At 45.3% G+C, this 21,770-nt stretch overlaps 1 protein-coding gene across 3 annotated transcripts in view; it reads right to left on the bottom strand.

Annotated features, from left to right (window-relative positions):
- Positions 1–21,770, bottom strand: part of EWSR1 (EWS RNA binding protein 1) — a 135,320-nt gene that overhangs the window by 101,044 nt on the left and 12,506 nt on the right. For all 3 annotated transcript variants that reach the window (XM_029572070.1, XM_029572071.1, XM_029572073.1), the window contains exon 4: positions 10,413–10,539. In XM_029572070.1, the coding sequence (XP_029427930.1) occupies positions 10,413–10,539 (127 nt within the window). The remainder of the gene's footprint in view (positions 1–10,412; positions 10,540–21,770) is intronic.

Raw genomic sequence — 21,770 nt, 5'->3', positions numbered from 1 at the left:
AGTATGTTAAAGTGCAAGACTGTTTTTCTTTATAAATTTATTGAACTGCTTTTCGGTTTTCTGTGAGTGAGATTTATCTTGCTATTAAGTGTTAACATGATAAAAATAAAACAAAAAAAACAAACAAACATATCCCCCTGATGTGACCCCAATTGACACTGCCCAGGCAGCTGCCTGCGGTCTAGCAAAATGTGCTCGCAACCCTACTGGGGCCATTCAGCCTCTACAAAGTTAGGCATTTAAAGTCACTATTTCTTGTTGGTTAAAGGAGGCTCTTTCGGCCTTACATCCTTTCTTTGTTCCACTAAACAGCACAAAGATGATCTGATTGACAAAAACTGTTCGTGAGCATAAGATACAGCAACAGAATCTGGCGAACACGCAATAAATGAAGTTCCCCCGCAGATGGAGTCTACTGTGACCAATTCAGAAAAGCTGAAAGCGCTACCATCTGGTTTCCATAGAATGAGGAGATAAGAAAAGCAAGTTTGCTTACCGTAAACTGTGTTTCCGTAGATAGCAGAATGAATTAGCCATGCTGTCTGGGAGCGTCGTCGTGCGACTGGCAGGCGAAGCTTCTCCTAGAGGTGCAGAGTTTTGAACTCTGTGCGGCTGCTCGGTGAAGTTCCCGCGCGATTGCCTGATTTACCTCAGTCCTGTTTCAAAGCGAGCAGAATATAGAAAGTAAAGGTATTTAATGTATCTGTGTAGACTGTTTAGGGAGGCGGCAGGGATCGCATGGCTAATTCATCCTGCTATCTAAGGAAACAGTTTACGGTAAGCAAACTTATTTTTTCCCAGCTATAGCAGGCTGAATTAGCCATGCTGTCTGGGAGTCCCAAGCTCCTGGGTGGTGTCCAGATGTCTGTAGGTTAGGGTGCCACCCTTAAGTAATTATACAGTAGACAGTCTTATCTTTGTGTCATGGTTGACAGGATTGCCAAGCCGATGGCTGCATCAGAAGTGCACCGTGAAAGTATGTAAAGAAGACCAAGTGGCCGCTTTGCAAATGTCTATCAGTGAAACGTTTCTGTAATGGGCGACTGATGTTGCAGTTGCTCTTATTTGGTGTGCCTTCAGTGTCGTTTGTAATGGCAGACTACGCTTATTGTAGCAAAAAGTAATACATTGGGAAAACCAACTGGCCAGAGTTCTTTTGGAGACTGGTTGGTTAGGAGAGTTTGGGTTAAAAGAGAGGAATAGCTGAGATGGTCTGGATTCTGAATGAGTTCTTTGTTTGTAATAAGCCAATGTTCTTTTACAGTCTAAGGGGTGGAGAAGTTTCTCTGTCGTTCTGATGAGGTTTTGGCTTGAAAATCGGCAGAGTAATGGTCTGGTCGATATGAAATGCAGATACCACTTTCGGGAGGAAGGTAGGATGAGGACGAAGTGTGACCTTGTTATGAAAGAATTCTAAATCCGGGGAGTAGTGAACTAGGACTTTTAATTCGCTTACTCTCCTTGCTGATGTTACAGCTACTAAGAAAACTGTTTTCCAAGTAAGGTATTTGATATGTCAGGCGTCCATAGGTTCGAAAGGAGGTAACAGTTGTTCCAGTACGATATTGAGATTCCATGGTACCGGCGGCTTTGTGACCGGTCTCAGATGTAGAATACCACACAAGAATCTGGAGATTAAAGGGTGGTTGGAAATAGGTAGTCCGTTTTGAGTATTGTGAAAGGCCGCAATTGCGCCAACACGTACTCTAACAGAGGCGGATGCGAGACCTGCTGCGAACAGAGTATAGAGGTATTTTAGAAGATGTGTTATCGTGGTAGAGAAAGGGTCTAGGTGTTTTGGTCTGCACCATTCTGAGTACCAGCGTCATTTTCCGGCATAATTACGCCTGGTGGATGGTTTTCTGGATTCAATGAGAACATCCTCAAATTGAGATAAGAGTCCTAGGTAATTTAGTACGTGCCTTTTAATCTCCATTGCTGTCAGATGGAGGGATTGATGCATTGGATGAAGAAGGGATCCCCCTTCCTGAGTTAGGCGTTGGGGATGGTTTTCCAGTAGAATTGGTGGGCGAATGGATAGTCGCTTAAGATACGGATACCATGGTTGCCTTGGCCAGGATGGGGCTATGAGTATCATGTCTGCTGCATCTTTGATGCATTTTTGTATTGTTTTTGATATTAGTGGAATGGGAGGGTAAGCGTAAAGTAGGCCCTCCGTCCATGGAATGAGGAAAGCATCTGGCGCGTAACGAAGTTTGCTGTGGTAGATGGAGCAAAACGTCTGAGTTTGTCGGTTGCTCTCTGTGGCAAATAGATCTATGGTTGGAGATCCCCACTGATGAAATATGTTGGCCACGACAGCTCGGTTCAAGGTCCATTTGTGTGGATGAAAGATTCTGCTGAGGCGATCCGCTGTTACAATGTCGAGACCAGGAAGGTAAGTGGCTTGTATTGAAGCTTGGATACTGCCCACATCAGTATGCGAAGCGATTCTTGACAGAGGATCCAGGAACCTGACCCTCCTTTGTTTATATAAAACATGGCTACTTGGTTGTCTGTGTACACCATGATATGTTTCCCCCGAAGTGTGGTGGAGAAGGTTTGAAGTGCTTTCCAAATGGCTCGAAGTTCTAGGAGATTGATTTGAAATTTGGACTCCCGAAGAGACCAACGTCCCTGAGTCTTTAAGTTGTTTAGATGGGCTCCCCAGCCCTTTCATGAGGCATCCGTGGTGAAAGTGACTTGATGAGGAGGCCGCTGAAACGGTGCGCCTGAGTTCAGGTGGTTGATGGGTATCCACCATTGAATGTCTGTCGGCATTTGCCTGGTAAGGCGTACTCTGGTTGATAGCGGTTGCCAAAACTGTGACCACTGGTTCTTGAGACCCCATTGTAGACTATGCATGTGGAGTCTCGTGTATGGGACTACATGGATGGCTGCTGCCATATGACCCAATAGTTGAATTTGTTGTGCCGATGCATGTGATTGATTGAACAGACGTTGAGCCAGAGAGGACAGTGTTTGTATCCTGTCGTGTGGTAGGTACGCTCTCTGATGTACTGTGTTGGTGAGCGCCCCAATGAACTGTAGAACTTGAGTAGGCTAAAGATGGGATTTTTTGTAATTGATTATCTATCCCAACTTCTGAAGAAAATTTATTGTTTGTAATGCATGAGTCTTTAAGGTAGTCGGATCTGAGGCTACCAACAGCCAGTCGTCGAGATAGGGAAGTCTGAATCGAGAGCTGTCTGAGATGAGCCACCACCGCTAAGCATTTTGTGAACACCCTCGGGGCCGAGGAAAGGCCAAAGGGTAGGACTTTGAACTGGTAATGTTCTGAACTTGAAAACAAAGGTACTGCCAGGAGGAAGGGTGCATGGGTATATGGGAATAAGCATCCTTCAGGTCTATGGAGCATAGCCAGTCGTTGGGTTGCAGAAGGGGTAGAATGCTCTTGAGAGATGTCATCTTGTATTTTTCTTTTTGAATGTGTTTGTTGAGGTTTCTCAAATCTAAGATGGGTCGAAGACCACCTGACTTTTTTGGAATGAGAAAATATGGGGAGTAAAACCCCCGATTTTGTAATGAAGTTGGAAGTACTTGGATTGAGTTCTGCACCTGTAGGCTGACTAACTGCTCCTATAGATCTGTTGAGTATTTTGATATGATCTTGAGAGAAGAAATTTGCGGAAGTGTGGGAAGTGTTAACAGATTTAATCTGTAACCTTCTTTATGATGTTTAACACCCAGCGGTCTGAAGTAATGTCCTCCCAGCTGGCATAAAATAGCTGAAGGTGGCCCCCTATGTAGTGGGGTGGAGGTGGCTCTGGGTAACTCAAAAAGACTGTGCTGGCTTTGGTGATGCTGCTCGAGCTAGTTTTGGTGGACTTGGTTAGCGAGGTCATCCACAAGAAGGCTGTGGTTGTAGTTGGTAGCATTGGTGTTGATAGTACTGAGACCTATACGTGTTATATGGTCTGAAAGGTGCCCTTCCATAAGGTCGTCTTCGGTATGAAGGATAAAATCTTTTAGAAGAATGCGAGTCTGATGAAGTCAGGGATTGCACTGCTGTATTCTGCTCTTTCAGAAGGGTAACCATTTCACCAAACTTGGTACCAAAAAGATTGTCCCCCAAACAAGGAATATCCACCAATTTGTCATGGACATCATCCCTTATGGAACTAGCTCTTAACCATGCCATGCGACGTGCTGCTATTGCTGTCGCTGAGGAACGAGCCGATGATTCTAATGATTCAAACTGAACGGAGTAAGTGTCTGAGACCCTCCTCCATGTCTGTGAATGGTTGCAGTAAGGAATTATCACCGCCACACATATTGGACGTATCTCTGTAAACACTCAAAGAGATACTGTATTACATAAAAGTGATGGAGTTGTATTTTCATGGCCAGCATGGAGGAGTAATAAACCTTATGGCCAAAATCATCCAGGGATTTATGATCCTTTCCTGGTGGTGAATATGCATGGAGTTTTGATCTTTTTGGCCCGCAACAGTGCCGATTCCACCACTACTGTGTTATGGGGTAACTGGGGGAGTCATATTGTGGAATTTCGCATCCTGTATTTTAAATCTGTTTTCTTTGAGGCCGAGGTAGTAAAGGGTTTTCCCCCACATCTTATGTAGAACCACATCCAACACAGCATGTGGTGGTAAAGAAGTTGGTTCAGGCGGCATTTCGAATATCTTCAGGATTCAGAGAACTTCCGCCCGAGGGTCAGGAACTTTTCCTGTTTCGATGTTTGGTAGAGCTCCTACTTTTCTATAAATTTAGCGTAGGATAGATCTTCCGGAGGAGAATATGGTTCGGGAAGGCAGTCAGGGGGATCTGACGGGAAACCTGTAGAAGACGAAGGCGATGATGCAGTCCATGGTGAATGAGGTGAATCTGGATTGTCCGGGACTGGATGTGATTTCTCTCTCTGCTTTGGTGGTGGGACCATTGGCAGATGTGGAGTAGAAATTGGAGTCTTTGGACCCGGATCCCGTGGATGTATCTCTTCGAGATCATGGAAAAAAAAAGACGTCAAAGCAAGAGAAATTTGTGACATCGTCTTTGATGCTAATGTATGAGGTGAAGGCTAGAAGTGGTTCTGCAGGAGGGGGTGGCGCTCCTAGAGAGAAATCCTGAGAAGGGTGATGTGGTTCCACCATATAGTGGCTTGATTGACATCTCAGAGAAGAGGACCAATCAGATTAAGAACTCTCCCCCCTCTGACAATTGATTAGTAGATAGGTGAATTACTTCTACATCAGAATCTGTACATGGTGATTCTGCCATTTGGAGATGTTTTCTTTTGGTCTTCTGTTTGACATGGTGCTCACGTTGAGGTGGATCTTGGGGAGAGGTCAGAAGTGGAGCTATAGATGGGTCCTGATGTTTTGTACGCTTTGCATTACCATGATGGTGAACATGCTTTCTTTTTTGAACATGTTGGGATGACCCAGATAGCGAAGCAGCTCTCCCCGAAGCACTGTCCAATGCACCTAGCCTCAAAACGTCGTCCTGAATTACTCATGGCGTCGATGCGCCGTGGGATGCACCGTGCGCCAATGAGTTTGCTTTTTCCGTACTCAGAGTGCTTCGGTATCAAGAAGCGGGAACGAGGGGGCACAGAGCCCTGTGCCCCCAACTGTGCAGCTGACTGATCTCCCAAGGGAGTCAAAGCCTCGACCTCCCTTCACGGCCCTGGTGGTGGCACAGACCTGGTCGAATCCCCTTCCAGCGAAGTCTATCTTCTTAGCGGCTTCTTCCTTATTTTCTTCGCCGTAGGTGCGCGATCTTTTCGGTGCGCTGTCTTCGGGCCCGGGATGACATCCGACCACAGTCTCTGCATGAGGCTGTGTCGTGCTCCGGGCCCAAACAAATGTAACAATTATGGCTTCGGAGCCATCGCTAACTCGAAAAAATCTGAAAAGTGAAGAGATGAGGAGAGGAGGAAAAAACCGCCTGCGTGCAGTCCTGCTTGCAGAAAAAAAAAAAGAGACTGAGGTAAATCAGGCAATCGCATGGGAACCTCACCGCGCAGCCACACAGAGTTCAAAACTCTGCACTCTAGGAGAAGCTCCGCCTGCTGCTCGCGTGTCTACGCTCCCAGACAGCATGGCTAATTCATCCTGCTATCGCCGGGAAACATAACATGCCATACTGGGTCAGACCAAGGGTCCATCAAGCCCAGCATCCTGTTTCCAACAGTGGCTAATCCAGGCCATAAGAACCTGGCAAGTACCCAAAAACGAAGTCTATTTCATGTTACCGTTGCTAGTAATAGCAGTGGCTATTTTCTAAGTCAACTTAATTAAGAGCAGGTAATGGACTTCTCCAAGAACTTATCCAATCCTTTTTTAAACACAGCTATACTAAACTGCACTAACCACATCCTCTGGCAACAAATTCCCGTCTATTGCAAGATACACTAGATTCGCGAACTACGGGCGGCGCGGCCACTCCGGAGCCACCAGAATCACCTTCCCTGGGTAACCTATGCAACGCAATACATAGTCTGAGGCGCCATGGAGGAAACATGTACAGTAGTATTCCTTCCAGCCAGGAAGAACCAGAGCATCTACTCCCTCGGACCTGACCTCCCGTCTGCGATTGAAGACCCGGCCATCTTAGCACTGCCACGTGACACCATCAGATAGAACTGCAGGCTGCCCTACCTGGCACAAATGAGGTCCAAGGCCTCCGAAGACAACTCCCTTTCCCACCAGATCTAATAGCTGCCTGCTGACTGTCCGCACATTGTCCACTCCTGCAACGTGATGCCGATACTCCCTCTAGATACTGTTCTGCCCAAGCAAACAGCTCCTGGGCATCCAGAGCCACCCTGTGACTTCATCTCTTCCTGACAATTCATGTATGCCACAGACGACATCACATTGTCCGAGAAGATCCTCACCATCCTTCCTCACACCCGAGGAAGAAAACTCCCTGCGGTCTGCCCTCATTTCCATACGATTAATAGACAAGGATGCTTCTGCTGATGACTACAGACCTCAAGACATCTGTCCCTGATAGAGCACCCCCCAACCTTTGAGACTGGAATCCATGGTCATCACCACCCAAGTCTGGACTCTCCAGATCCACCCCCTTTTCCAAATTGTGGCGTGACAGCCATCACGAGAGACTGGATCTGGATTCTCTCTTCAGAGGCAAAAATAGATGCTCCTCAGACAGGGGATGCCAACAGGACAAAAGCACCCAATGTAGCGATCACATGTGAGCAAACACCCTTTGAACCAAATCCAAAATAGTCAGAAACTCTCCCCTGCAGACTGTGGCTATCACCATCCACAATGTTTCCATGCAAAAATGCAGGATGCACAAAGCCAGTAACCTCCTGGAAATCCAAAATAGGCTGAAAACTACCCTCCTTTTTGGGAACCAAAATAAGGAGTACCTCCCATGTCCCTGCTCGGTTGACTGGACTGAACAATTGCATCCAGCCTTTGTAATGTACCCGAACTGCTGCTTGCTTTGGGACAAGCAATGAGACTCCAGGAAGGCTTCTCTGATTGGGCACAAAAATTCTAAGCTTTTACTGCCTCCAGGACCCTTTAGTCTGAAGTGATCTTTGTCCACTCCCCATAAAAGGGACTAATCTTCCCTCTAACGCCTCTATGGACCTTTCTGGCCTCATTGCAAGACTTTCCTCTTCCGGTCCCCTGACTGGAAGAATCCCTAGAGGGTCTGCGGACACCCCAAAAGGACTGTTGCCATCCCGAGGTTTGTTTCTGCCCAGAGGCTAAAGAACTCTTGCCAGACCAATACTTCCTTGTATCCCAAAAATGGGAAATGTGGTGTAAAAATTTCACTTGCCACTCTTATCCTCCAGCAAACTATTTCCTTTGGACTCCCCCCAGTGTTTCATGTGCTGATTGAGATCCTTTTCCAAACAGCAGCTTCCCCTTAAAGGGAAGATTACAGAGCTGTGTCGAATCACATATCCGCTGACCAGTTTCGCAATCACAAGAGCCTGCAAGCTGCAACTATTGAGACCATACATCTGGTTGACATGTGAACCAAATCATACAGCGCATCCACTATGTAAGCTACCCCAGCCTCCAAATGGGCCACCTGCATGGAATTATCCATCTGGGATGAAACCTTTTCCTGATCCTACTGCATCCAGCTAAACAAGCCCTCTGCATCAGAATACTACATATAGCCATGCACAGACTCAAAGTGGAAACCTCAAACATCCATTTTAACAAAGTAGAATGGCTCACTGCGGCCCTTCATTTTCACACTCCACAGAGAACTACAAGATCAGAAAGTAATGGGACATTACCTATCCCATCTCCCAAATCAGCACATCTAAACTCCGTAAGAGAAAGAGCTGTATCAATTGCTGGGTCGCAATTATGGAACTCCTTACCACAAGATTTAAGACTTGAACCAAATATTAGAACATTTAAGAAGGGAATAAACATGGCTCTTCCAACAAGCATTTACATAGTTCTAATGACAGATATATTTCACATTCCATGATTTCCTTGTAACTGATGTTATATTTTAGATGTTTTTATAAGAATTTTTATATATTTTATGATTTTTTGAACATTTTTATTCTTTAAATTGTTCATTTAATATTTTGTGAACCTATGTGATATTCCCTACAAACGTCAGTATATAAAAACAAATAAAATAAATAAATCAATCTCCAGTTTATGATACTGCGCATCCTACCTCACTACTGGAATGGTTGTCTTCTTTGTCACAGCCGAGAACAAAGCATCTACTTTAGGAAGTATCAGATCTAAAGTCTACTCTGTCAAAGGGTATAACTTTGCCATTGCCCTGCCAATATAGAGGCCCACCTCAAAAGAATCCCACTTCCGATTCACTAATTTCACCTATTTGGGCACTGGAAAAGCCCTACGGGGACCATGCAGTCTATCCAGAACCGGGTGCACCCTTTCATTATCCGACTCAAGTCACAATTCCTAACTCCTCCAGGACCTGCAGAATAAGGGGCCGCAACTCCTCCTTCCAGAACAATTTGACAACCCTTGGGTCATCTCCTTCTGCAACCAGCTACACATCTGGGTCTAAGGGTCAGGGACATCTTTGTCTGCATCTGGTTCCACATGTGGACCACATCCACTGGAAAGTTATCCGCCACATCCTCCAGCAGGCCATCTGAGTCTTCTAAATCCTTCTCTCCTGCAGCAAGTCCAAGGCCCAGGTGCCTGAGCAAACTCAAACCCTCTGGATGGGACCACCTTTGCTCTTAGTGGGACATTGCGGCTCCTGGCCCAGGGGCTGCTTCCCCACTGCTCCCTTCCTAGTCAAATAGGCATTGTGAAGGAGCAGAACAAAATCTGCTGAGAAATCTCCCAGATCCGTGGATTCCTCGGCCTGCGCACTCCCTTCAGAATTTCTCCCCTTCCATGGCCCTCAGACGTAGTTTGGACCATGGGAGATAGTGGAGAACGGGAGTCCCTGGAAACAGCCTGCTTCCTACTGCATGCCTCAAACGAATTCATCGCATTCCCAACACCCCCCAGGAACGTCTGCAGCAGGCCATGCCAATCTAGTGGCTATTTCTGTGAGCTGCTTTAGCAGAAGTGTCCCCCCCACCCCCCAAATCACAATCTGTGCAAAGTATGGAAGAATTAAGCCAGGTGTGACGCGAATTACATGCCCTGCAGGTTTCCATGCGCTAAGGTCGGCGCCATTAGAAATGCGCATGTGGCTCCATCGCAGCACCACGTGGTTAAGAAGTGCATGAGCAAAAAAAACAAAAAAAAAAACAAAGGCCTGCCATCTGCGCGAGTTGCCCTCCCCAAACTGCTCCGGAACCCCGGTGCTGTTGAGGGCCTGTCACTTTCTTTTCCCACGGCACTAACAGCTCCTGCTGAAAAACACCACCACCCCCCATCCGGTCTTTCTAGCTGCTTTTTTTTTTTTTAATTTAAAGGAACTGCACTCTGAGCAAGGTAACCCCAGTCAAAAGTTATACTTTCCTGAATCTGGGTAAAGGTATGGGGAAGCAGACCACGGAAGGAGAGAGGGAGCCAGGTCCCCGACTATCACTCCCTCCGGATGCAGTGGGCTGAGACCAGACAGGGATCGCCAACTCTCCACTCACCTAGCTCTACCTGAGGGATGGTCCATGAAGGTATCTAACACCTCAGAGAGCACCTCTTCGTACAAATTTATTTTTTTTACATGTTCTCTCAGATTGCAGGTTTGCTGAAGACAAATACGGAGGGACTACAAGTAGCACTCTGTTATGTAAGTGCCTGAAAAGTTTTTATTATCTGCCTCCATCTGCTGGTAAGGATGCAAAAAACTTACTTGTCTGGACTGATCTGGGGTATGAACATGAACCAAATGTCACATGATGATCAACCACAGGTAGAACTAGCTCCAGCTAATCCCCAAACAAATCCAATTAAATTCATATTAAGTGTTTTGGCTCTTACCAGTTGGTGGCTGACCATATGACGTGGCATATGCAGTCTGCCCATATGCTGCAGTAGAGGGAGCCTGTGTGTAGCTGACATCAGTAGGTTGCCCATAGGTGCCATAGCTCTGCTGCCCATATGCTTGCTGCCAGGGTAAAAAAAAAAAAAAAAAAAAGTTACAGAAAAGATCTTTAGCATGGCATTTTATACTTAAAAAAAAAAAATCAGGTTTGTTCTAGAAATGTATATGAAGACCAATTCTATTCAATCACATGAAGTTCTGTATTTAATTCACTGTACAGTAACATCTCCATAAAAAGGGCCATGTTTAGGGGTGATTATCTGAGTTGACCTGATGTCATTCTGTCATGTAGAAATGTGCAATTCCTAAACTGGCCCTTCTGTTACTTGGGCCAGATAAGTCTGGGAACCTGTGGAAGCAGCATGCAAAGTTCTTGAGATGGGGGTGTCAGATGTCCAAATCATGTAAATTTGATAGCCAGTGGACAGGGTGCACGTGTACCAGGTGCCGAAGGGAGCTGCAGTGTCTGTGGTCTCTGAATGCAAACTAATGCAGCAATGGCTGAGCTAGCAGTAAGATGATTAAAACCAATAGAAAATGTGACATTCAAGATATTACATACAAATGGAACTGGGGCTATTATCAGACATAAAATGCAGTCAAGACATTTAAAGCTTTCAATATGTAACCAGTTTCCAATTACATTTTGCAATAGAAAACAGTTGATCACTCAGGTGAAATTACTTCTTATCCGAATTCTCTTTCCCAGAAGTAGGGCAAGCCAGTCCTCACCAGTGGGTTATGCACTCCAACCAGCAGATGGAGAACGATGACTTGCTGATGTCACCCTGATATAGCTCAGCTCAGGCACCAGCCAGCCTGTATTTTCTTCAAAAGCAAACTGTGGACACTAGCCACTAAACATTAAGAAATATTGCATCCTACAAACACTATTGGAAATTAACCTTGTGTTTATTTTTTTTTAAATAAATTATGGAAACATTGGGAGGAAGTGACATCAACCGGTGAGAATGGATGCCTGAGCTTCCTTCTTCACCAGTAAATAGAGCATTTTCCCCCATAATCGAGGTCTTTTCAGACGAAAAGCACCAGATATATCAACATCGCGCTTGACGAAATGACCAGTAAGAAAAACACAAGTCGATCTGACTCACTTTTCATTTGATGCAGGCGGATCGAGATACGAGTCCTTGAGCAGCACAGCAGCATCAGAGGAGGCTGAAGTCATTGCCCCAGCGAAAGAGCGATTGAGCACAAATAAAGATGAGTTGGCAGATACGCTAACAAAGCAAGATTTTGACAATGATTCCAAGACTTTAAACAAGATATCCACATATTGAGGGAGGACTTCTGTTTGTCCATAGTGGACCTTTGCATGGACCTGATAAATCTTGGAAAGAGTAGAGGACATGGAGGCAATGGTGGACTAGCAAGGGACTACGTTTACAAACATGGCGGTAGCCTTAAATGGATACCACCAGAAGTAAGGACGTGTCTAAAAATAGAGGACTTAGAGAACAGGTCACGTAGGTCTAACATAAGAATCTGGGGATTGTCAGAAAATGTGAACATTATGGAAGTTGTCCACAGGATTTGCTCCGCCTTGCTTACTACATCAGAAGACTCGGGAACAGATTCCACACATGCAAGGGTAGTGATTGAGAGAACGCATAAAGCACAAGGCCGGGCCCCGCAAAATATCCCCAGATACATAAAAGCATGCATGCACAGCTTTTTGGTTAAAGAGAAGCCTATGTTCTGAGCCTGGAAACTAGCACCATTTATGTGGGAAGGACACAAACTCTCCCTATTTAATATTTCACCTGCAATGTTAAAATGAAGAAGAGAGCTACAACCATTAACAGCGCTTTTGCAAAAATAACATATCCAGTATTGATGGACCTATCCTTGAGAGCTGGCGTTTACAATTCAGTGGATCACCTCCAACATCAAAACCACGGAAGAGGCCTTCAAAATTTGGTCGGCAGTAGGAATAACATCTTTAGAGACTCAAACTGCCCAAGATGTTGTGCCGGTGGCACTTAATTGGAAGAGAGCCGGGCTAGGCAGATGTCTCACTCGTCATTCTGGTGGATAGACAGACCAAGCCCGAGGAATGCCACCCTGATGCAATGGACTCTCCTCCCTTGAGCCGAGCAGGGAAGCGGAGCGTTTTCATTCTCCAGTGAAGGTCCGATCCAAGACTTTTCTGTTACAAGCTTCATGAATGGACAATAATGTGATACAAATCACATATGTTTGCAGTTCTTGAGACAGAACGAGGGTATCTAGTTCGACCTGATTTAAAGTTGTCTGTATATGCTCTGGTGTTTAGGGTTATTTCTTTCTTTCTTTCTAAATGGTTACTGGGAAAACTAACTTGCATAAATTTTATTTAAGCCGGAGAGGGGAATACCCAGATGGATCCTTCCTCCTTGATTAGGGGTCTATGGGTTAAGTAGACGGGGTATTATGGGGTTAGAGAACGGGAAGGAAGGATTGGAAGGGGTTAAGAGGGTGGGGGAGGTCTGATCTTTTGGGAATTCTCCCAGTTCTATTTCATAAGATTAGGAAGGAGGGAATCAAGACAAGGGGGGGGGGGGGGGGTGTCAAGGTAATATAGCCAGAAGGGAGGGAGCAGGGGTAAAAGGTAGTGACTATGCATAGCATGCCTAATATGAACGCACAAAAAATGAGCATCCAAGCCCACTCGCTTAGGCCACTTGTCCATCTGGACGCCAAGGACAGATGCCTAAACTTGGCGCACAAGATGTGCATCCAGAAGGAAGAACACCCAATTGCATGCAAGAGAATGGGCGCACACCCAGATGCACAAGCATGCACAGACTGCAGCAAAAAACACACAAAGTACCCCACGACCTACGGCGTGCCAAAATGGGAGAAGCCTGGCAGTGGAGCCTAGCCAAATGGCTGCTCAATGTGCTGTATTTGCACTCTCTCTTCACAGAACTCCTCAGATGTGCATGAGACAGGAAACAGAGCATTACCCTCCTGTCGCTAACTTTTTTTATTTTAAGTTACTGTTTCCTGAGCTCAGCCCTCCCTGGCTGAGAGCAGGAATGGGTCCTGGCTACAGGGGGAGAGGACTAAAGCCTTCACCTCCGAGCCTCTCTCAGCCTGCAACCACTAATTGGAATTTAGGTCCACGCCAATCAAGGCTACCTGACAGAGGGAGGGACCGCACAGTATCACGTCATGAGGCAAGTGCTACATAGAAATCTCCTTTCCAACATTTTTTTTTTTACACTCACAGGCAATCCCTTGAAAGGAACTGCATGGAGACTGAATACTGGTGGGCTGTCGTCAGGGCAGGACTATATAGCCGTGATGTCAGCTTTTGCTCCGTCTCCTGGCAGAGGTGATTAACCCACTTACTGAGCTTGACCTACCCGAATGTTAAGGAAGCCTGAACTGCTTGTGCTTCAACACAGAGTCAGAGGAGTCCAATGACCGATGCATCTATGATGCAGGGCAGCAGACACTACTTGACCCAATAATTTTGGCCTGAGCTGCTGAGGAGCTGCTCGACTTTTTGCCCAGCAAGGCAGATGAACTACAGGAAGAGGATCTGCTGCAACTTTGAAGAGACTTACGCAACTTAATTCGAATCACCTTATAATGTTGGGAATGTAAACACATCCATAACAATCTGCCTTGTTCTTATTCTGGCCCAAGGCACAAGTTCATGGCCATCTGTGAGACGTTACCTTGCCAAAAAAGGAGTTTTAATTCTGCTAGCCTTTTTTCCTACTGGCCCATGTTGAGGTGGGGCAAGGCCTCAAAATATCATCCCCCACTTTTTTTTTTTTTCAGCAACACTGAAAAGTGATATTGTAAATGCTGCAGGGGCAGTGATGCAACTATAAAAGTTAAAATATTGAATTTTAAGAGACAAAGTACATGTCTGTGGTGCTCAGGCAGAAAATGACTAAGGAGGCTCATGAGGCAAAGCCCGCACAGGAACTCCCACATATGCTGAATAGAAAGCTCTACTAGTTTGGAGATGAGTCCTTTTAGAGCTGCCAGATGACATCACTCCCATGCAATGGCTAATTCAGCCTGCTTATCAACTGGAAAAGATATATGCACATATACTTGACACATGGTAAGATTTTAAAAAGTGGTTGAATTAGCAAAAGTTTGAAAAATGTTAGCAACAATGTCAATCAAGGCTTTTATGAATTGAAATTGTCATCTCTGAAACACCAACAGTTGCAAACTTCCAAAACACATCCAGATTTTTGTTAAAAGTATATGATTGGTGCAAGAAACTTGGAATAAATATGATCTTCTAAACTTCTAAAGGGACTTCACGCTATCCAGGAATTATTTTAAGATCATCCTTGAATTGATAAGGATTTTAGAAATCTTTGAGGGATCAAACGGACTATTTTCTCTATCCACTCCAACTTTACCTCCCCCCTTAACTTCAGAACTGGAGGAAGGGGGTGGTGAGAACAGAAAAAGGTTCCCCTGCAGGCTGTTTGGAAAGGGAAGGACTAGAGCAGGGGTCAGGAACCTTTTTGGCTGAGAGAGCCATAAACGCCACATATTTTAAAATGTAATTCCATGAGAGCCATACAATATGTTTAAAACTAAATACAAGTAAATGTGTGCATTTTATGTAAGATCACACTTTTAAAGTACAATAAGTCTCTGAAAATATTACACCAGGCCTTAAGACACCAATACATCTCCTATTAGGAAAACGGACCAAGTCAGGCTGCTATAGAGTCCTACACAGAAACTACACGCCAGCAGAAAACCTCACCTGAATCACGTGCTGTCCCTCACCTAACATAGAATAAAGAGACCAAAACGCATAACAAGAAGCATGCAGAAAAAACTGAATTGGAAACTGCAACAAGCCAGAGTCTCTGTATGCAGTGTAACAAAGGAAAAAAGAAACATCACACATCCTTATAAAACAAATCAAGAAATATAAAATCATCAGCAGTAAAACTGTACTAACAAAAAGAACATATTTCGAAACAGCTGATGAGTGGAATATCCAATAATTAAAAACTCATATAAAACATTTCCAGATACCAACAAAATATTTCAAAATAGCAGACACAAAGATCCAGTAATGAAAAATAATAAGGATACAAAAATTTTTTTGCTCTGCATACCTGGGAACGTTTGATATCCAGGTGTCCTGAGATTGTTCTGAATTAGCAGGAGGTGGGGTGGTTTGCTTGGAACTTTCTCCTCTCTCAGTCACATACCAGCGCTCTCTCTCACACTGGCTCTCAATGACACACCTATACACACATGCTCTCAGTCACTCACATATTCAAATGTTTTTTCTCTCTCACTTATATAGGCTCTTAATTACACATTTACACACATGCTGTCTATCTTTTCACGCTTACACACACACAGGCTTTCAATCACATAAATACATGCTGTCTTTTTCTCTCACACACAGACTCTCATTCACATGCTTACAAACATGTCCTCTCTTTCTCTCATTTACACACAGGCTCTCAATCACATACTCACATGCTCCCTCACCTAAATCAGCTCTCAATCACACACAGACACACATGGTCTCTCTCTCTCATTTAAACACAGGCTCTCAATCACATACTCACATGCTCCCTCACCTAAATCAGCTCTCAATCACACAGACACACATGGTCTCTCTCTCTCATTTAAACACAGGCTCTCAATCACATACTCACATGCTCCCTCACCTAAATCAGCTCTCAATCACACACAGACACACATGATCTCTCTCTTACTTATACACACAGGCTCTTAATCATACATACACATGATCTCTCTCACACACAAAGGATCTCAATCATACACACATACTCTTTCAAACAAACAGGTTTTCAATTACAAACTTACACATACAGGTTCCCAATGGTAAACTTACATTCATGCTCTCTCTCTCACAGGCAGGCTCTCAATCACAGACATACTCTCTTTCACATATACAGGCTCTCAATCATTCACATACATGCAATCTCTCACTCACACACACAGGATCTCAAACACACATGCTTGCTCGCTCATTCACTCTCTCTCTCCCCCTTCCCCCCCCCCCACCCCCCGGGAACTCGGGGCAGCAGCAGCCACCTCCCAACGCTAACCTCCTTCATTTTCAGCCCTCGCGGAGGCGAAGGCGGAGTCCCATCGGCCGCGGTTGAAGATTTTCATTTTCCTCCGAGCCGCGCTGCAGTCTTCTTCCCGCGCAGGCACCCGATGCTCTCCACTTCCTCTTCCGGGCCGCGGGAAGAAGAGAGCACCGGCGTGCTCTCTTCTTCCCGCGGCCCGGAAGAGGAAGTGGAGAGCATCGGGTGCCTGCGCGGGAAGACCCGCGCAGGCACCCGATGACTCCAGCGCTGGCACCCGGCTGACACCCGATGACTCCCGCGCAGGCACCCGGATGACTCCAGTCGGCGTGCTCTCTTCTCCTCCCCCCCGCGGCCCGGAAGAGGAAGTGGTGAGCATCGGGTGCCTGCGCGGAAGAAGAGACCACGTTAGTGTGGTCTCTTCTTCCCGCGCAGGCACCCGATGCTCTCCACTTCCTCTTCCGGGCCGCGGGGGGGGGGGGGGGGGGGGGGGGAGGAGAAGAGAGCACGCCGGTGCCGCTGACTCCAGCTGTCCTGCCGCGTTCCGCCCGGGCTGACAGCATTTTAAGCCCGGGCGGCGGAGGACCGGGGAGCAGCTGGGTCAGCGGGGAACCGCGAAGTATGGCGACACGTGTCTGCGAGCCAGATGCAGCCCTCAAAAGAGCCATATCTGGCTCGCGAGCCATGGGTTCCCGACCCCTGGACTAGAGCAAGAGTAGAGAGCGAACCGAAACTGGAGAGACAGGTACAATGCTGCATTATTCAAAAAAATGAATTAGATATGAAAGCTTTCAGGAAGGTTGATTGTAAAGTGTGCAAACTAATGATGCTGTTTCTCCCACAGGCCCACAAAATTGCTGGAGGCTAGGGACAATGATAGCCTATGAGTAGCCAAGAAGGAAAAACAAAGCAATTAGTTTTCCAGCCAAGGCTAAATTAGGGCATCTAGAACTCCATTCTTTTGGGAATCTGAAGAACCTTTCTGCTCTGGAGTTCAAAAGTCATCAGGTGCATGTTAGCAATTTCTCCCCTATTATCCCTCGAATGCCTCTTGGACAATTTCCCACTCTCGAAGATCCAACAAATTTCTGCTGAGGTAATTTGCTTGGACATTTTCCACTCCTGCAATGTGATCTGTCAGGAGTTGTAACAGAGTTCTGTTCTACCACTGGAACAGCAGACTTGCCTTGCGGGCCACCAACTGGGCTCAGAGTGCTCCCTTGCCTATTTACATAAGTTACTGATGTGGTATTGTCCAATAGCACCTAAACTATTGCTCCATTTACTAAAGGCAGGAAGTGCAAAGCTAATCTGATGGCCCTGGTTTGCAACCTGTTTATTCCACAAGACTTCCTGTTTGGACCAGAGCCCTTGGGCTTACTCACGACTGTGAACTCCCCTTTAATGACAGCAGAAGGGGTAGATGAATCTCGTAATCCTGCAATATGTCATTAAGAGATGCACCCATAAATGAATACTAATGATTAGCATGCACACATACTGATTACTAAAAAGTTTAGTCTTTCTGAAATAAGAAATATGAACTATCATCTTTATTGAATCATAGCATTTAAGAACTATTTTATTTTGTAAATTACAATGTCCTTGGGTTGCAACTTATTGATTACTATTAGTAACTCAGAGGGTCTAATGTGTAAACTAACTTAGCAAAAAAACATTAGGATCCTATAAAAGCATATGGTTACGCATACACTGAAGACCCTCTTGGGTAATCATTCTCCACAGAGTAATTTGTTTATTCAAAAGGAAGGTTTGCACCAACTGGCACTGAATTATATAAAATCACATGCTGTTTACAACATATGATAACTGCAGCACTGGCTTGTGCGAAGGGAGAAACAAACACCTCTGGAAAATAAAGACATCAGCTCATCTGTTTTTCCCAAATTACCATAAAGCTCTGGAACAAGTCAAAATTGACCAGAATGTCAAGGAAATGTTACTTTTGTAGCCCAGCAGCTTTGAGGCTAGTTGCTCATGCAACCTCCAGCCCACCCAGAGAACCATAACCCCTTGTGACAGAGCAGAATAAGGGAATGGATATGAGCAACAAGGTTGAAACAGGATTTAAGTGCTAATGAAGATTATATTTAGCTCAGCAGTAAAGTCTCGGGTTTGAAGCCAGAAGGTTGCAGATTCAAATTCCAAGATCCCTAGTTGAAGAAAGAGCAAGTTTGCTTACTGTAAACAGTGTTTTCTGTAGATAGCAGATGAATTAGCCATGCTGTCTGGGTACGTCTTCCGTGCCACTAGGTGGCAGAGCTCTCTAAGTATAGCAAAGTCTTTCAGCCGTGTGCTCCCTCTTAAATCCTCTAATTCACCTCAGGCTCCTCAGTCAGTAATAAAGCAAGTGCAGGTGATGCTGGAACTGTTCGGGGAGGCGGGTGGGTCAGCATGGCTAATTCATCTGCTATCTACAGAAAACACCGTTTACGGTAAGCAAACTTGCTCTTTTCACGAAGATAAGCAGCTGAATTAGCCATGCTGTCTGAGAGTCCCCAGCTGAAGTATTGAGCTTTCCTGAGGATTGATTGTTAACTTGCTCAATACAAAGTCTTTAGGTGGGCAGTTCCTATGAAGGCTGTATATGCGATGAACATGTGGCTCTTCTGTAGGATAGTCCTACCCATTACTGCATCATTCACAGTTTGTTTGTCCAAACAGTAATGAGATGTGAAAGTGTGCAGCGATGACCATGTTGCACATTTGCAAATATCAGCGATGGGAATTTCATGGAGATGGGCCATCGAGGCTGCCAGTGCACGAATGTGGTACGCTGTTGGAGTGGAAGAAAATTTGCAAACGTTGCTGGTAGCAAAATTGAATACAGTTCAAAATCCATGTGGAAAGAGTTAGTTTAGTCACCGGATGGCCTCGAGCGTTTGGGTTGAAAGATAGAAAAAGTTGCAATGGCATGTTAGGCGAAGTAGTGCGCTGCTTGTAGTAGGCTAGGGCACGTTTACAGTCCAAAGTGTGGAGTTTTCGATCATAGTCATTCTCATGAGGCTTTGGATGAAAAATAGGTAAGGTTATAGTCTGGTTAATGTGAAAACTGAAAATAACTTTTGGAAGGAATTTGGGGTGAGTGCAAAGAGTCACTTTGTCATGGTAAAATTGCAAATAAGGTAGATAGCGGACTAGTGCTTGCAGTTCACATTCTTCTTGCTGAAGTTAAAGCAACTAGGAAGAGAACTTTCCATGAGAGGTATCGAAGGTGACAAGCATCTAATGGCTCAAAAGGGGGGAGCATTAGCTATTCGATGACTATGTTAATGTCCCATGGTACTGGTGGTTTTTGCAATGGAGGGCGTAGACATAGTACTCCTTTCATGAATCTGGATACTAGAGTGTGACACGAAATGGGTTCTCAATGTAAGTATGGTAAGCTGCAATAGTACTTAAATGAATTCAGAGTGAGGAAGTCGCCAGGCCCTCATTACAGAGTATATACAGATAGGAAAGAAGTTGTTCAGGTGGGCAAGTGAACGGGTCTGTCTCTGTTGTGGAACACTAAGAAGCATAGCGGAACCACTTTCTTTTGTAATTGAGTCGAGTTGAAGGTTTCCTCGAGGATACCAATATGTCCTGAAGAGCAGGAGAAATATCTAGGTGCTGGAATGCGAACCATTCAACCTCCAGGCAGTGAGATGTAGGGAGAAACCCGTTGTCCTGGGTTAGTAGCTGAGGGCTGTTTCCCAGGGGAATGGGATTGCATATCGATACACGAACTAGGGAGCTGTACCATGGTAGTCTTGGCCAAGCTGGTGCTATTAAGATCAAATTGGCTTTGTCTTCGATGCATCTCTGTATTGTATGGGAGATGAGAGGTATTGGTGGAAATGCATACAGTAGCTGTGAGACCAACTCACTAGAAAGGTATCTGACACGATTCTTTTCGAGCTGGGGTATATTGAACAGAAGTTTTCCAGCTGTGCGTTGTTTTCTGTTGCAAAAAGGTCGACTGATGGGTGACCACAATTCCTGAATAGACGTTGAGCTACTTTTGCCCAACTGCCATTCATGAGGATGAAAAATCCTGCTGAGTTTGTCTGCCCTGGAGTTCTGAATCCCGAGCAGATAAGTTGCTTGAAGAGATATTGATCGTTGATGAGCCCATTCTAGTAATTGTACTGCTTCCTTGCAAATGTTCCAAGAACCGGACCCTCCTTCCTTGTTTATATAAAACATCATGACTTGGCTGTCCGTGTGAATAATGACTATCTTCCCTCGAAGAGATTCTTCGAAAGCTCGAATGGCGTTTGACCGCTTTTAGTTCTAGTAGGTTGATGTGTTGAATCCTCTTGAATGTTGACCATAAACCCTAAGCTGTCAATTGGTCTAGATGAGCTTCCCATCTGTGGTGAGTATTGGGTGATATCGTAACTGTCTCAATGGCGCCCCTGTCTGCAGCTTTGATGGAGAAATCCACCACTGAAGATCTGTTTTCATACTGTTCGCCATGATAATGGGTGTAGACAATGGGTGGACGAATTGATTCCATTGGTTTTTCAGGCGCCATTGTAAGCGACGCATGTGGAGTCGTGTATCAGGAATTACATATATGGCAGCAGCCATGTGGCCGAGGAGAGTTAGAATATGTCGAGCAGATGTTATCGAAGTCTGAAAGAGATCTGTAGCCAGAGTAGAGCGCCACTGCTCTCGGATGGGGAAGGAAAGCTTTGTCCTGTATCGTATCGATGACAGCCCCTATGAATTGTAAAGTTTGAGTGGGCTGCAGATGTGATTTTTTGTAATTTATGAGAAGGCCTAGATTGTCTAGGCAAGAAATAGTTTGTAGGAGATTGGCCTGTAACAGGGTCTGATTGGAGGCTACTAGGAGCCAATTGTCCAGATAAGGAAATAGTTGCACCCCTTGATGACGAAGGTGCGCCACCACCACTGCTAAACACTTGGTGAATATTCTAGGGGCAGAGGAGAGGCCGAATAGGAGACCCTTGTATTGGTAATGTTGATTGTCCGCCTGAAAACATAGGTAGCACCAAGAACTGGTGTGCATTGGAATGTGCGCATAGGCATCCTTTCAGTCCAGGGAGCACATCCAATCCTTTGGATGAAGAAAGGGAAGGGTGGATTTGAGAGAAGTCATTTTGAATTTCTGTCGGTAAAGATGTTTTTTCAGGGAACGGAGATCCATTATTGGATGCAGTCCTCCTGCTTTCTTGGGAATTAGGAAATATTGGGAGT

This window comes from Rhinatrema bivittatum, chromosome 11 (genome assembly GCF_901001135.1).
Source record: "Rhinatrema bivittatum chromosome 11, aRhiBiv1.1, whole genome shotgun sequence".
Lineage (NCBI taxonomy): Eukaryota > Metazoa > Chordata > Amphibia > Gymnophiona > Rhinatrematidae > Rhinatrema > Rhinatrema bivittatum.
This window is presented reverse-complemented; position numbering and strand designations above follow the sequence as displayed.